The sequence below is a fragment of the Melospiza georgiana genome, chromosome 26 (genome assembly GCF_028018845.1).
Source record: "Melospiza georgiana isolate bMelGeo1 chromosome 26, bMelGeo1.pri, whole genome shotgun sequence".
In the NCBI taxonomy this organism is placed as follows: Eukaryota; Metazoa; Chordata; class Aves; order Passeriformes; family Passerellidae; genus Melospiza; species Melospiza georgiana.
The window spans coordinates 1,580,627-1,596,292 of record NC_080455.1 but is presented as its reverse complement, the minus strand read 5'-3'; the positions used below and the strand labels follow the sequence as shown (position 1 = coordinate 1,596,292).

Sequence of the window (15,666 nt, the reverse complement as noted above, 5' to 3'; positions counted from 1 at the left end):
AAACAAAACCAAAAGCGAACCACAAACAAAAAACAACCTCTGCCCCACAAAAAGGCAAAACACCCACAACAAAACAAAACCACACTGATCTCCCCACCCTGCAAGCAGACAGCAAAGACAAAAGGCAGGGTCACAGCCCCGGGATTAGGCAAACAGCCTGGGAGCCGCGGGTGGGGCACCTGGGAACACCAAGTAGAAATCCCTTAGGCCAGTGACGGCGCGGGTGTGCTCGGGCAGCGGCCGGCGCGGAGCGGACGGGCCCGGCCCTGGTCCCGGTTGGCGCGGAGCGGCCTGGCCCGGCCCGGCTCGGCTCGGCCGGGGGTCCCGGTTGGCGCGGAGCGGACGGGCCCGGCCCGGCCCGGCCCTGCTTCCGGCTCCCCGCGGGGCGGGGCGGGGCGGGGCGGGGCGAGGCGGGGCCGCTGCACTCGTCACGCGCGTGCCCGCGGGACGATCCCTGGCCTCGCCCCCTCGCGGGGCGGGGCGGGGCGGGGCCGTCCTCTCGCGAGAGCTGGGTCGTGCCCTTGCCGCCATGGCGGGCTATTGGGACGGGCCCGAGGGCGAGCAGTGCCCGCAGCGCACCTGGCTCGCCACGCGCGTGGGCGCGGCCGCGGGTGGGCACCGGGGCAAGGGGGGCACGCGGGGGGGCGGCCGAGCGGGGCCTGGGCTCGGGCCCGGCCGGTGACGCGCAGTGCTGTGTTGCAGGCCTGGTCGGGGCGGCGTATCGCATCATCCTGCTGCGGCCCGGCTCGGCTCTGGCCGCACTGCAGACGGCAGCGGCGGACAGTGTCACGATGGGTAAGGGCCGGGCCCCTCGGCAGTGTAACTCTGGGACGGAACTCCGCAGGGACGCCAACCTCGCCTGCGCCCGGTGTGGCTGCGCCCTCACTTTTGCCTTTGCCTCTGCCCCTGCACGGTTTCGGTGGTTCTCTCTTCCACCGGGCTTGGGTCGTTGTTTAGGCAAGAGACAGAGCAGTGAAATGGAAAGACATATCCCTGATTTGCAGGTGAGGTAACATATTTTTTGCAGTCTAGAGTAAAAGGTACATTGTGGTTTTTTTGTATTTTTAGAGTACTCAGTTTGGGAGCAACAACATAGTATGAGCAAATTTAGGTTTTTGCTTAATATATTTAGGTATTGTATTTAATAAAGTGCATTTGCTAAAGAACAATGCAGTATTTTTGGTGGCAAAAGGAAAATAAACGTGGGGTTTCCCCCGTCATGTTCTATAGACAAGGAGAAACTATGCAGTTGTCTTGAATTGTCTTTGGAAGAGAAAGTGGATGCTGAAGAGAGGAGCAGGAAGCTGAATGGGCTGCATGGTTGAAGCTCATTCTGTCCCTTGTCAAGTGCAGTTTTCCTCTTAGCATACTTTTGCTTTTCAGTCTAATTGAATGGTTTGTGCACCTCTGCCTCTCCCTAAGTGCTGGTGCTCTGAGATGGGGCACAGTCAGTCCAGGTTTGCGTTTTTGAGTAGTTTGACTCTAAACCAGGATCTGGCATATCCTCTAATGAGCTGAGGTCGTTATGAAGGCACTGGATCATGTAATCAACTGTGATTTCAGTAAATCCCTTAATCCTAAACAGGCATATTGGGTCCTCAGTTTCATACCTGAGGAAGGGTTTGTCCTGCCTGCTGTTCAGGAGCTACACCTCATGGCCTCAGGCTGTGCATTTTGCCTACAGATGCCTTGGTTCAAAGCAGGGAGAGCAGGAAAGTTGAAATGCAGTCCTAGGTCTGGGGGTTTTGTTTCTGCAGTGCTCTTTTCAGTTGATTTTGGCATCAGCATAATTCATTTTCTGCATAGGTTTGTAACAGGAGCTGCTGGTTTTATATAGGGATTGAAAATTTTTAACCTGGATACTTTTGTTGTTCCCAAGAAAGGCGAATTGAAATCTGCAGATGCTGCCTGGTAGACAGATTCATGTTTCATGATCAAGAGTTTATACTAGATACAAACCCAGCTTTTCTTGACACAGCTCTTTGCCAAAGTTTGCAATTATATCAGTGTACGGTCTGATGGGATGAAGTGTGTAATTCAGTGGACAGGGTGCTTCTGCTTTGCAGTTTCTTAGTTCAATTCAAAATTTTTCATTTCAAAGTCAGTTTACAAACAAGAATAATTTACAAACTCAATTCATTTTCCTGCTATCCAGTAATCATTGTGAGCCCCAGGCAGGCAGAGGAGGAAAGTGCCAGGACTAGCAGTGTACAGGGAGAGCAGAGCCCTTGGGCTTGCTCTGCCTGGTGCTGTGAGGTGGCTTCACAGGGACTTGAGGGCTGAGTTACAGTGCAGAGTCCAGGCAAAGCTGGGGAAGCGGCTGCACAGACACCACTGCTCCCCTCCATTGCCCCCAGCTGTCAGGGCTGCCCCATGCCTTGTCGGGAAGGGCTGTTAGGTGATACCCTGTCAGCATGTGGTGCTCTTTGGGGGCAGTGGGTGTGGGGTGCTATGAGGCTCCAGCTCTGAGCAGTGCAGGGAGAGAAACCCAGGGAAGCTGAGTGGGACTGAGTGAATGCTGAGTCTCACTGTAGCAGCTGGGCTAGGATGTCCCTGGGAAATGGATCTTCATTTGCCATTGTAGTCACTGTGAATATTGAAGTCGTGCTCAGTGTGAATTCTCTGGTCCTTGAGGATTTTGATTTTGCTTTTCAATTCTTTACAGCTACACTGGGAGCTGTGTTTGGCTTAAGTACCTGTCTCAGTGCCCATGTCCGGGAAGAGCCAGAGGATCCTTTGAACTATTTCATAGGCGGCTGTGCATCAGGAGCTGTCTTGGGAGTGAGAGGTAGCTCTGGACAATGCCTGCATTGAAATGTGCCCTTGCTGGCTTTAGAAACTTTTCAGTTGGGGAAAAATGTTAAAGAATGTTGATGTCAGGCTTCTTTGGTAATGATTCATCTCAGCCTCTGTTCATGCCGGTTTCAGTGGTATTGTGTGGGCCTGCTGAATTAAATATGGCTGCGGGAGGGGAGGATACCAAGCGGGACATGAACTGATATACAGAATGAAAAGGAGAGCTCACTCAGTACTGGCAGTTACAGCTACTGCTTGTACCTTAAAATTGCAGGATAAGAAAAACATGGTTGTAAAAATCCATGTTTTCTTGGCAACAAGCGTGATTTATTTTAGACAGCAAGTACAATCTAGTATTTGCCTTGTGAATTCGTTGCATAGTCTGAGGGACAAACTGTGTCCTGCTGCTGTTGCTCCTGTAGCCCTTTGTAAGGCTTAAACAGCGCCTGCAGATACTGACACAATTCTGTTTTCTTTAGACATTCATCCTCCAACCCAAAGAAGTGAGGGATTTTTTTAAAGTTGTAACTGTGGTGAAATATAATTAATTTTTACTTGTCCTGGTTGTGAGCTGATGAGATTTCAAAGCAGTGATTGCTATTTTTGTCACTCAAATGAGCCGTTTAAGATTGCCACTTAAGGGGATGGGGCAGTGGATTACTGAAATTGATATTTCAAATTGCAAGCCATAAGCATGAGAACTCAATTTTATAAAAAGGTCACTTTTCCAGTTCCTCTGGCCAAACAATGTTGCTGATGGTCAAAGGACTTATGAAAAATGGCAGTCTATCAAGATCTATTGCAAAGGACTTGCGCCTTAATGGATCTTTTCTGGTTTGATGTGTTTTCTTCAGCTCACAGTTACCTCACTGGCACCACAGCATGTCTGGGGTTCGGAATCACTGCAGCTCTCATGAAGATCGGCAACAAGGAGGGCTGGAGACTGACAGGACCTCCCAAGCTGTGAATGTCACCTTTCCCCCTGTGAGCTGGTTTCCAAATGCTGTATGTACTTAGGACGTCATGTAATAAAGATTTGGTCCAATCAGCAGTTGTCACAACGTGGTGGTGTCATGCGGCTTTTTCCTGGCATCTGGGCTGAGGTGCAGAAAGCTGGAGCTGCTGAAGAGGAAGCAGCATGTTCTGGTCTGGGTGCGATTTCTGTGCACAAGTTACTTTGCCTCCATGTCTCAGTACTGTGTGCTCAAGTGTGAGCACTATGCTGTAGCTTCGGTGAGATCCTGTAGCTTTAGGTTCTTGTAGTTAAGTGGGGCTTCTTGACAAGGTGTGGAATTACATGCACTGAGCCCATCAGTGAGGGTCTGGAGCGAAAGCTTCTGAAGAAGTGCTTGGCTCTGAGCTGAAGATAGGGAAGGTGGGGTAAGGAAGAAGTCGTGAGTTGCTCACAATGTGTTTGAGAGCCTGGAGTCTTTCTCCAAAAAGCATTTCAGGAGGTTTAGAGCTAAGTGCTTCAGGGTTGAAAGTGAGGAATATCTGAGGCTGGAAGGGACCCCTGAATGCCAGCTGAGAACTGGAGCAGGTACCTTATAGGTATATCTGGTTGATTTTTGTATGAACAAACAAGTGTGTTCTGCAAACCCACTACAGAGATGGAGAGCATGGAGGCACAGAATGTGCAAAGAGAGGTGAGAACTGGATCATTTTTCCTGGAGAAAAGGTCAAGATTTGATGTGATAGGACTTTTTCACTACTTAGTGGCTACAGAAAGTGGAGGCTCAGGTGTGCAGTGAAGGATGGGAAATAACAAGATAGGGAAATTCTAACTAGATAGAAAAAAAAAATCACAAGCAGGGTAGGTAAGTGCTGAAAAATGGACTTGTAGAGAATGTGAGAACATTTTTGGGGACACAGAATTCAACTGGACATGTGGGAACAGTGTGGTACAGAGATGGGTGCATGAGTTACTGAGACAGGGAATGTGGACATGGGAGACGCAGGTGCATGGGGGAGGGGACAAGATGAGATTGGAGCACCAGAGGACATCAGAGGGAGGGATGGTGATACTGGGACACTGTCGCAGCCATGGCAGGCTGTGTTCCTCTGGTATGTGCTCTGTGTGGGCTGCTGGGGTCCTGGGTGTTTGCGGGGTGCTCCTGGGGGCACTTGAGGCTGAGCCAAGGGGCTGGTATCCTCCTGGAGCTGAGACCCCCAGCTCTTTGGGAGTCAGTAGCCCAGCACAGCTCTCAGGAGCACAGCAGGTGGTGGCGGACCTCTCTACCCCGTAATGGGGGTGGGGGAGTAGGCAATTGTCTGTTTCCTACCCGAAGGCTTGGGAGGGGGCTCTGCTTCACCCTGTGCTCTGGAGAAGATCAAGGTTTATAGAGGGGCCTGAGGGGCCAGGGGTCCCCAGCAGTACCTGCCCAGGGTAGCACGGGGTTTACAGAGCTCCTGTCAGCTTCAGCTGGCCCTGCTGCCTGTCCTCAGAGAATTCAGTGACCACTGTCCCAGACTGGGGACTCTGGGGCCTTGGACCTCCCTCTGCCTGAGCCTCTCCCGGCTCCTGGCTGTGGCCACGTGTTCTGTCCAGTCTATAATTACCCGGGCACATTCCTAGGGGGTCACAGAAGTTCTGCAGAGCAGCAGCAGGCGGTAAGGGGGACAAGTGCATGGCACAGCCTAACAGGCCACACAGTAATGCAGGGGCACGGAATACAGCAAGCGCTTCATGGGGCTGCAGTGCATGGCCTGAGCAAGGACAAGCAACACAGTGGGGGCAAGGGGTGGCAGTAATATGATAGTCAGCACACCTCAACAGTATGCAGTGCAGGGGAGCATGACATGTGACACTGCAGACAGCATTGCAGGATAACACATCACAATGTGTGACAGACAGTGTGAGACGCGACAGGCAGTGCACAGCAGGCACTGCCATGCACCGAGCAGGAGTGGCAGGCACTTTAGTGGGGGCCAGCAGCTTGGTTACTTGTTGGACCATCAGTAGTTTCAGCTATGGGGCAATGGCTGAGGAAGGGTGTGGTTTTGTGTGCTCAGTGGCCTGAGCTATGTGGGGCAGCAGCATTGGCTGTGGGTCAGTAGCTTCATGCTAAGGGTTCAGAGATAAAGCAGGTGAGATCAAGCTCAGCTATGGGGCAGTGAAATGGGATGTTGTTCTCACCTGTGGAGCTGCAGTTTTGCCAAGAAGCATCAAATTCAGTAATGGAGCAGTAGCAGAGCATGGTGGCCCTGGCTGTGGGGTAGAGAGGCTTTGGTGGTGGATCTGGTGGCTTTGCTATGTGGCAGTGCCAGTAGCAAGACCCCATGTCCCCAACCAGTACTCCTGCCATGGGCCAGAGGCTCCAGCTGTAAGACAGCTCCCTGACACCCTGTTCCATGTGTTTCCACAGGCGAGATGTGGGTTGCAGAGGGGCCGGCCCCAGACCAGTGGAACCTGCGGGATGGGGCTCATGCTGGACACTTCCTGTCTGTGGCTGACCATCTCCGCACCGCAGGACAGCTGGTGGATGTGACTGTGGGCCCAGAGGGTGACATGGCCCATGCTGTGGTCCTGGCCTCCATCAGCTCCTTCTTCCACCGCTTCCTGGAGGGCAGAACCAGACAACTCTGCCAAGATCCTCTCCCCCATATCCCCCTGCCACCTGGGGCCACACTGTGGGGCTGGCGGGCTCTGCTCACCTTTGCCTATGGGGGAATTGTGCCCCATGGCCAGGTGAAAGAGGTGGAAGAGGCTGCTCGGGCCCTGGGTGCCCCCCGGCTGGTGGCTGCCTGTGCCCTGCGTCTGGAGATTGACCACCAGGAAGAAGGTCCTAAGCCCCTGGAGGAGCAGTGGGAAACACTAAGAGCCATGGAGCAGCTCCATACCAATGGTGTGGGCTGTGACCTCCAGCTCCAGGCAGGGAATGAGGTCATCCCAGGTGGGCAGGAGGTGGGGGTCCCTATGAAGGGTTGAGGAGTGGGACAGGGTGCTCTGGGACAGCCAAGTCCTCTGGTGGGGATGATAAGACTGCAGCTCCAGGTGGGGATCAGGCTCTAGAGGTGCCCGCAGGGCTGCTCCCTTTGGCAGAGCTGGGACTTTAATGGTCATGGGACCAGGACACCTGAGTTCCAGGGGCTGCACACTGCAGAGGGTTCCCTGCTGCTTCACATCGTTATTCCTCCTTCCTCCTAGTTCAGCGACTGGCCCTGAGCTGCTCCTGTGACTTCTTCCGGGCCCTTTTCACCTGCCCCATGCGAGAAGCCACCCATGACCCTGCCGACCCGCTGGTCACGGGGCTGTCGCCAGCCGAGCTGCGTCTCCTCCTCTCCTTTGCCTACACAGGAGCTGTAGCAGGGCCGTGGCCCATGGTCTTGGAGGCAGCTGAGACCTCCCTGCGCTACCAGGCCTGGGGGCTCCTCACTCTCTGCCTGGATGTTTTCACCCATGGCCTGACCCCAGAAACTGTCCCTGACGTGCTGGCCTTTGCTGTGGCCTATGGGTTGGATGAGGTGGTCCATGTAGCAGAGAACTACATCTTGGCCACCTTTCCCTGTGTGGTGGTTACACCAGCCTTCCTGGATCTTCCTGCACATCTTCTCATCCGCCTCCTCCGCTCCGACGGTCTCAATGTCCTCCATGAACTGGAAGCCTTGGAAGCAGCATCTCGGTGGCTTATGGCCAATGGAGATGGCCAGGAGGATATAGCCAAAGAGATCCTGTCATCTGTTCGCTTTGCCCTCATGTCCAGCCTGGAGCTGAAGAAGGTCCCATCTGTGACTGCAGGGGTAGCTGACCCAAAGGTCCTTCGTGAGCTCATGGTAGCAAGTTTCACCCCCACAGCCCAGCTGCCATGCCGGGTACGTTCCTTGCAAGAGGTGTTGGTGGTTTGTGGTGGAGACAAAGTAAAGGGTAACCTGACTGCCCGGAAGCCCAGCAGACACCTCTGGTTTGCAGACCGCTACCTCAGTGCTGTGGGGCTGGTGAAACAGGTTGAGTGGAGGGCACTGGGACACTTTCCTGATGGCCCACGCTTCCGTCATGCTGTAACTGTGGTGGGCAACAACCTCTACGTCCTGGGTGGAAAGCACTACTACGGGGTCCATGACACCTTAGCCAGTGTCTACAGGTGAGAGCTACAGAGGACTTGGACTTGGCATGTGGCACCCGGACATTGTGGGATGTATTGCTAGAGCTAGAGTTACAGCTGCCCTGTGGATCCAAGACATTGTGGCATTGCAGCTGGTCAAGTGGCCCCAAGACATTCTGGGAAGGGTTGGACTCAGAGGTGCCCTCCTACTCTGGGGTATTACAGGCTTTTTGGGAGTAGGAGTGGGAGGCATCTATCTGGAGATGCCCCAGGACATTATGAGTTTGATATTGTCCAGAAGGAGGGGATATTCCCATGCAAGGTGACCATGTGACAAAGTCCCAAGGCATTATGGGACTAGCAAGTTGTAGGTGGGTTGTTGCCCTCAGCAGTGCCAACATCAGCTCATGGTGTTGTAGGTAACAGGTTGTCTCTTGCCCCTTTGCCTTTCAAACCCAGGTACCAGCCTATGGATGGTTCCTGGGAGCGTCTGGCCAGTATGACATGTGGACGGAGCTACTTTGCTGCTGTGGCACTTGGTAATTTCATCTATGCCCTGGGGGGCAGCTCAGGGGAGCTCTACTGCACAGATACTGTGGAGTGCTACGACGTGGCCAATGACACCTGGAGGTGAGGCTGCTCCAGCCGACGCCTAGGTTTCCTTTTTCCTCAGAGCCCCTTGTCTTGGCCATGGTGCCCACTGGGTGCTTTGTGTCACTAAGCCTCTGGTGGAGAATGGACCTGCAGTGGTATTTGAGAGAGGTCTACTGGGTGTTGAACAATCATGTCCCTGGGTGTTGGCCAGTGTTGCCTAGTGGGTGGCAAATGAGTTTTTGGCCAGCAGTGTGTTCATTGCTGGTCTTGTTGGCCATCTGCCAATGAGAAAAGTAGTTTGATTCCTCTCGTAGGCATAATGTTCATGGGGTGATGGCCATTGTTGCCCATTAATGGAGCCCACTGTGGTTGACCAATGGTGTGGTGACTACAAAGTGTTGAACAGTGATGGCCCCATCTGTGGGGCATCCATTCTGTGTCAGCTGATGTTGTCCACTGGGGCTCATTGGGTGTTGGCCAGTGTTGCCTGCTGAGTGGTCAATGAAACCATGGCTCACTAGGGAACCCCTAAGTAATCAGTCATTGCAGGATAGCTCTGCTTAACCTGTCCTTCACCTTTCCCTCTCTCCCTGCCCAGGAGGTGCCAGCCCCTGCCAATGGCTCTGTGTGGGCATGCGGCGTGTGCCCTGGATGGTGAACTCTACGTGTCGGGTGGGTGTGATGAAGCATACCAGTGTCAGGCATCCTTGCTCCGCTATGTCCCAGGTGCACCTGTCACACTCCTGGCCCCCATGAATGGCCACCGAGCTGGCCATGTCATGGAGGAGGCAGGTGGGCAGCTCTATGTGGCTGGGGGCCTGTGTCAGCGGGCTGGGCAGACTGGCTACAAGGACCAGCTGACCTTTGAGGTCTACAGCCCCAAGCAGAATATCTGGGTCCTCCTTAGCCCTCTCCCCCGTGCACACGTAGTTGGGGGTGCAGCTGTGCTGGGAGGGGAGCTGCTTGTACTGGGAGGGTACAGTCATGAGACCTACCAGGACACACACTTGATCCACGCCTACCAGCCGGGTACCCGGCGCTGGATCACACGAGGCACATTGCCCCATGCCTATACTGACCTACAAGCCTGTGTTCTCACTGTACCCTCTGCCTTGCGTGCCCCCAGCTGCCTTAAGGACCCCCTGAGATCAACTGAAACTTCCAGTAATGCTTAGGATATACTCTCTGCATGGGATATGCAGGTAGCATCCATGGGTACCTCTAAGGGACAAAAGTGTCCAGATCCCTCTCCCAGAGTGGGTACCTTCTGTGGTTTCCAGCAACCCTTCACCCTCAGGGTACATGACCTAGACGGTTGTGAACCTGTGGAACATAAAGCTTCCCCACATGAAGCCCTCTGCCTCCAGGAATATTCAATCCCTTTGTCTGAGCCCTTCACTGGGAGCTAGGAATCCCTCAATTTCCCCCCACCCTTGAGCTGAATAAAAGTGCTTCCTGAACTGTCTATCTGGGTCTTGTTGTTTCTGGTGGAGAACCCAGACATCCAGGTGCTTCTCACAAGGAACAGGAGAGCAGGAGACCAGTGACCTGAGTGTCCTGGGTGGGTGATGCTGGGCGCTGGGACTCTGCGTGCCTGCGTTCACTGGGCACGAGTGCGTAAATGTGTGTCTCAGGACTGAGAGGGGTCTTGGGGTGCTTAGAGGATCCTAAGGGAATAAAATCCTGGGGGTGCCAGGATTTGTGGGGGTTGATGGTGGGGTAGAATAGGGAGTTCTGGGGGTGTTGGGGTTCCTAGGTGGTTTTGAGAGGTCTTGGATTCCTGGAGTGACCTGGAGTGCTTGTTGTGTGAAGAGGTGGGAGAATTCCAGGGAGGAGTTGCAAGGAGAGGCAAAGGTAATGGGATTCTGAGAAATACTGGGATACCAGTAATGCCAGTGGGGAGAAAACTGGATGGCTTCAGATGTGTAGAAGACAAAAAATTGTAGTCTAAAAAGTTCTGAGGAGAAGGGGATAATCACTTCCCTTGGCCTGCTGGCCCTGTCTCTGTTAACCCAGTTCAAGTTTTGTTGCCCTCCCTTTGCTGCCAGGTGCACTGCTGGACCTTGTTCACCTTTCTGTCCACCAAGATATACAGATTTTTTTCCACAGCTCTGCTCCCCAGATGTCTGTGCCCCACTTTTGGGGCCTTCAGACTGTGCCAGCACTGGAGCTGCTTGCCTCATTGTTTTCTCAGGAAACAGGGATAGAGAGGATGGTGTGGTTAGAGGACAGGATCAACAGGCAGACAAGTGCCTCCTTACAAACGTAGTATGTATATGTCCACGGACACACTTGCACACCAGACCTTCACCAGCATAAATACTCATGCTGGCCAAGCACAGGCACATGTTCCCACCTGTGGACAGTCCAGGAGTTAATCTAGCAGAAGGCCACGCTGACTCACAGCAGTTTGACAATATATTTCAGGCAGTTAGAACTGGAACTGCATTTCAGGCTGGAAAAACGACTCATAGGATCCAGCTGCTGCATTTATGCATGAGTTCTGGAGTGAGCCATTCGACCCTCACCAATGGCGAATGTAGCCTTGTTCTCACACCTCTCAAAATGTTAGAATGACATCTAGACAGGTGGTCACAAAGTTTGGCCAGCTCTGGAGTGCTTTGTCCAAGTATAATCCCTTGCAAGTCATATCTGTTGCACTTCAAAGCCTCCCACCCTACTCCTCCATATCTGGCCATTGCATAAGGGGTCATGCAGAAGCATCAACACTTGCACTTTCCTTATTACCTGCCAGTGCAATGCTTTTTCCTGTGTGATTCAGTACCACAGGGTTTGGGGCCAAAGTCAGGAATAGGAGTATAAGTGTGCAGTTTTGAATGCGAGAATACACAAAGCATCTAAAGCTGTTAAAGAGTATCCAAAGGAGGCCACAGAAATGGGGAAGGGTCTAGAGGGCAAGGGCATGAGAAGCAGTTTAGGCCACTTGACATATTCAGTCTGGAGGACATCAAGGGGAGACCTCATCATGGCGACCTCTCCTGAGGGGAGGCAGAGGCCAGCTTTAATCTCTGCTCTCTGGGACCTGGGGCAGGGCCCTCATGTGCCCCTCTCATGGAGGCATCCCAGTGAAACAATATTAGGAAACATTCTTCCTCCAGAGGGTGGTCACGCACTGAACAGGCTCCCCAGGGAATGGTCACAGCTCCAAGGCTGCCAGAGCTCCAGGAGTATTTAGACAATGCTCTCAGGCACAGAGTGGGATTCCTGTGGTGTCTGTGCAGGGCCAGGAATTGGACTTGATCCTCAGGGGACCCTGCTAACTCAGGATATTCTAGGATACTGACATTCCACGGACTTTTCTTCCCTGCCTTCACTATTCCAAATACCAGGACTTATGGCAAGTCCAGTGAAATCAAACCAGCACCTCTTTTAAATTCAGGCACAGAATATTTATTATGTGATTAAGAACCTGGCACAGAGTGGAAAGTGTATTGCATCTTTGTGTACATAATTTGAGCAGAAGCAGTTGCGACAGAGCACAACATAAGTTCTGCTTGCCCTCAATCACCCCTAAATCAGGCAGTGGCAGCCCCAGACTATCAATGACCAGTTTAGGACATTATCTTCCTCTGCCAAATACCCAAGCTCTGGAAACTTCAGGCTGTTTGAGAATACTAGAGGAAAGAGCTAGATGGCTTCCTCCTAGGCAAGTAGATCTTTCCCTTGTAAAACAAAGCATATAGAACAGAGCCATGACTTAATCTCTTTCTCTGAGTGTACACATGTGTGTAACACATTTACATGGTGTTACCTGCATATTTCACTCTGACATCACCAATGGTCTCAACACCCCTGTCTAGGCTGTAGGCAGATGGGGTCCTCGGGAAGCTAAGGTCTGTGACCATCAGCTTCCTGGAGAAAGGCTTGACTGATGCATGCAGAGGACTGTGGTGAACCCACAACTCCTTTGTGGTGCGGAAGGAGTAACTTGCAGGAGGACTGCGCTGTACCCCCAGATCTTTAATTGTGCAGTATGTAACCTCAGGGCACAACTCCACTTCCTTGATTGTACAGAATTTAGGTTGCTGGAGGGGGATTTTGAAGCTGCTGAGATGCATCATAGGGTTTCCTGTTGACTCCCTCCGTTCCAGCAGTGGATACTGCACCTCTTGGGTCTGCAAGGACTGGTACCAGGAGGGTTGTCCCACCAGACACATCCATGTCAGCCAACCTGCTACAGCCAGCATGGTCAGGACCAGCAGAGCCAAGGAAGCCAGGTAGAGCACCCAGTGCAACAGGCAGCAGTGCCTCAGCACCCACTGCCCCCACTGCAGAGCCTCCCCACCTGCCTGCAAATGCAGCACAGGTACAGCCCGTCCTGGGATGGGGCATGGGCAGAGGGGAGGAGGAGCAGGTAGAGGGGAACATGCAGGTTGGGTGAAGCGTGTGGTGTCCAAGGGAGGTGGTAGTGTTGGGGCATGAGTGGAAAGCATGGTGTTGGCTGACATCAGAGTTGGACATGGAGATCTGACAGTGGAAGAGGCCTCTAGCATGGCAGTGGAAGGCACTGCTGTGGAAGTGGTGGGAAATGTGCCAGTGGACTCCATAAGACTGCCATAGATGCTGTTGGCAGCAAGGGTGGTTTGGGGATGGCCACTGGTGCTAGAAGGGTTGCTGCTCATAGCTGTTGGCAGTGAAGTAGCATTGTCAAAGGTGGCAGGTCTGTGCAGGGTGATGGTGGTAGCAGCCGTGAGAATGGTGACAGTACTGGGGGTCTGTGTGGGTGTCATGGTGAGACTGGCTGGTACAGGAATGGTGGTGCTGGGAGCTCTGATGCTTGTCAGCACCCCAAGCAAAGGGTTTGGGAAAAGGGTGGAGGTACAAGGGGTGCTGAGGGAAGGTCTGGTGAGGGGAGATCTTGTGGTAGTAAGGGTAGGAAGGCAAGATGAGGTAATAGCACAGGGCATGGTAGTGTGCTCTTTGGGGATGAATGGATGTGGGGGGAAGGTGGTCATGGTAGCTTTCTCTGTTGTTTCTTCTTCATAATTATATTCATCCCCTCCTTCCTCATCCGCATCCTCCACAATGCTGCAGTTAAGCTTGAAGTGAATGATGGGCTTTTGCCTATGCTCAGCAGGGCTGTGGCACAGTACCTTCTCAGGTGCGACCTCCACTTTTGTTTCCTCCAGACCCCGCTCTGGCTGATAAACAATGTCAGCATTCTTCTGGATCCAGGTCTGGAGGTAGTGCAGGTCACAGTTGCAATGCCAGGGATTCTCAGTGAGGAAAACATACATGAACAAGTGCCCCTTTGGGAAAAAGTCTGTTGGCAGGGTCTGCAGCTGGTTCCCTGAGAGCCAGAGGGTCTCCAGCTTCTTCAGGTCCTTCAGCAACTCCTTGGGTAGCTCCTTCAGGAGGTTGTCTGAGAGGTCTAACTCCTTGAGTGCATTCAGCCCTGCAAAGGCCTCCTGGGGCAGCTGCTGCATCTTGTTCCCTCGCAAGTCCAGGTTCTGCAGCTCTGGCACTGTGCGGAAACCCCCCGGGGCCAATGTCTCCAGGCTGTTGTGAGCCACAGCCAGGTGGGTGAGTGCAGGCAGGCCCTCCAGGACAGGTAGGGCTGCCAGTGCATTGTGGGAGAGGGTCAGCTCCTTCAGGGACGGCAGCAGGGCCCCCGTGCGCAGAGCCACCAGCCCATTGTTGGCCAGGTCAATGTCCTGAAGCTGGGTGAGGGACAGAAAGGCAGTGGTGGAGAGGGACTCCAGGCGATTGTCACTGAGCAGCAGGATGCCTGTGTCTGCAGGCAGGTCTGGGGGGACTGCGCTGAGAGCCTGCCCCGTGCAGTTCACCTCCAGGAGGTCCTTGACCTTGTTCATCTCTGAGGAGCAGGGCTGGGCTGGGGGCAGCAGAGCCAGAAGAGTAACCAGGGTCAGGGCAAGGACCTCCATGACCTGGAGGGGGAGAACCGAGGGGTGTGGGTGCAAGCAGGCATGCATCTACACATTGCTTTTCTTCCCACACAAGCAGCATTTGCAGCAAAACTGGTATCCCCTGCCAGACCCTCCGGCACCCTCTGAGCTCTGCAGCTCCTCCCTGGGATGGTGGAAGGGAGAAATGAATCCCACACCTACTGCCATCTTGTCCTTGGAGGTCAGCAGATGATATTTTGGCCCTTTTGCTCTCCTCGTTGTCTTCCATAGTGGGGAGAATCTGACTGATGGGCCTCTTCACAGCAATGCCTTCTCCACTGGGGCAGCATTGCTGCCCTCACCACTGTAAAAGCCATACCTCTGCAGTGTTTGTGTCCCAGTATACCCACACCCAGCTCAACCCAGACAAATCATGTGCTGGAAGAATCTCCCTGAATATGCTCTTACCCAACACCAGCTAAGCCCTCTGTTAGATTTGGAGGGTAGGAGCATGAAACATGAGAAAGGAGCTTCCTGTGCACAGATGTGTCTTCCATGAGCAACCAGGCCCCTGTGAACACTCTGACTCACCTGCAGATCTTCCAGTGTTTGCTCTCCTGCTGCTCTGCCTCCTCCTGCCCACAGACCAGGCAGTGCTCTGGGACAGGGCTAGTGGGGAGCTGCCCAGACCTCTATCAGCACCCGCAGTTGTGGGAAGGGGGCTGTGGTTTCCTGAGCAGCCAAACCCATCTCCTGTCCTTTCGCAAAGCCCTTGCTTTGGCTGCACTGCCACATCACCATCTCTCTTTGCAAAATGTCAAGGATCAGCAGGCATTGCCCTAGCAGCAAAAGGTCCTGCAGTCTGCACTGGATCCTGCTTGTTCTGCTGCTCAAGCCAGTTTTCTCCTTATGATTTACAGGAGTGCTTGCAGAAAACAATTCCATTGGCTTCTGGAGAGGAAAGGGGCAAGAACATTGGCCACAGCTTCTGAGCAGGGGCTGAGGTGATACAAAAATGACTCCATGTCCATCATGCTGGAGAAGCCCTTGCATCTGGATGCAGGCAGGCCCATCTGGACCAGGATGCCATGAGACTCAGGATGTCTCTTCCTGTCTGTGATAGGAGTAAGATGGACTGAAGCTCTTGTCTCTCAGCAGCTGTAGTTTAAAGCCCTCTTCTCTAGCTTGGCAAGCCAGTGAGTGAAGATGATTTTTGCCTTTTCTGACAGATGGACTGCATCTGCCCTCAGTAGACCAGGTTGTTCAAAGCAAGTCTGATGGTCTAAGCAGCCAAATCCCTGGTTGTGGCACCAGTCCTTTAACCATTTGTTGATTCCCCAGATTAGACTGGCTCTCTCAAACCCCTT

General features: G+C 53.2%; 3 protein-coding genes across 3 annotated transcripts; 2 read left to right on the top strand and 1 right to left on the bottom strand.

Annotated features, from left to right (window-relative positions):
* Positions 1 to 496: 496 nt before the first annotated feature.
* NDUFA11 (NADH:ubiquinone oxidoreductase subunit A11) lies at positions 497 to 3,844 on the top strand. Its single transcript, XM_058040844.1, has 4 exons — positions 497 to 611; positions 703 to 795; positions 2,666 to 2,788; positions 3,651 to 3,844. The coding sequence occupies exons 1-4, from the start codon at positions 530 to 532 to the stop codon at positions 3,761 to 3,763; spliced, it is 411 nt and encodes a 136-aa protein (XP_057896827.1). The 5' UTR covers positions 497 to 529; the 3' UTR covers positions 3,764 to 3,844.
* Positions 3,845 to 6,163: 2,319 nt separating this feature from the next.
* Positions 6,164 to 9,896, top strand: KLHL33 (kelch like family member 33). The gene is made up of 4 exons (XM_058040860.1): positions 6,164 to 6,689; positions 6,944 to 7,877; positions 8,298 to 8,468; positions 9,031 to 9,896. Exons 1-4 carry the CDS (start codon positions 6,167 to 6,169, stop codon positions 9,605 to 9,607), a joined length of 2,205 nt encoding a protein of 734 aa, XP_057896843.1. The 5' UTR covers positions 6,164 to 6,166; the 3' UTR covers positions 9,608 to 9,896.
* A 2,294-nt stretch (positions 9,897 to 12,190) lies between these two features.
* On the bottom strand, positions 12,191 to 14,338 carry LOC131093772 (platelet glycoprotein Ib alpha chain-like). Its single transcript, XM_058041097.1, has one exon. The coding sequence runs from the start codon at positions 14,336 to 14,338 to the stop codon at positions 12,191 to 12,193; it is 2,148 nt and encodes a 715-aa protein (XP_057897080.1).
* Positions 14,339 to 15,666: the final 1,328 nt, after the last annotated feature.

Bases quoted from the DNA above. Each gene is read 5' to 3' on its own strand.
- LOC131093772 (XM_058041097.1), bottom strand. From the start codon at position 14,338: ATGGAGGTCCTTGCCCTGACCCTGGTTACTCTTCTGGCTCTGCTGCCC.
- NDUFA11 (XM_058040844.1), top strand. From the start codon at position 530: ATGGCGGGCTATTGGGACGGGCCCGAGGGCGAGCAGTGCCCGCAGCGC. The intron at 612-702 runs GTGGGCACCGGG...GCTGTGTTGCAG, and splicing joins GCGCGTGGGCGCGGCCGCGG to GCCTGGTCGGGGCGGCGTAT. The intron at 796-2,665 runs GTAAGGGCCGGG...AATTCTTTACAG, and splicing joins GGCGGACAGTGTCACGATGG to CTACACTGGGAGCTGTGTTT.
- KLHL33 (XM_058040860.1), top strand. From the start codon at position 6,167: ATGTGGGTTGCAGAGGGGCCGGCCCCAGACCAGTGGAACCTGCGGGAT. The intron at 6,690-6,943 runs GTGGGCAGGAGG...CCTTCCTCCTAG, and splicing joins AGGGAATGAGGTCATCCCAG to TTCAGCGACTGGCCCTGAGC. The intron at 8,469-9,030 runs GTGAGGCTGCTC...CTCCCTGCCCAG, and splicing joins GTGGCCAATGACACCTGGAG to GAGGTGCCAGCCCCTGCCAA.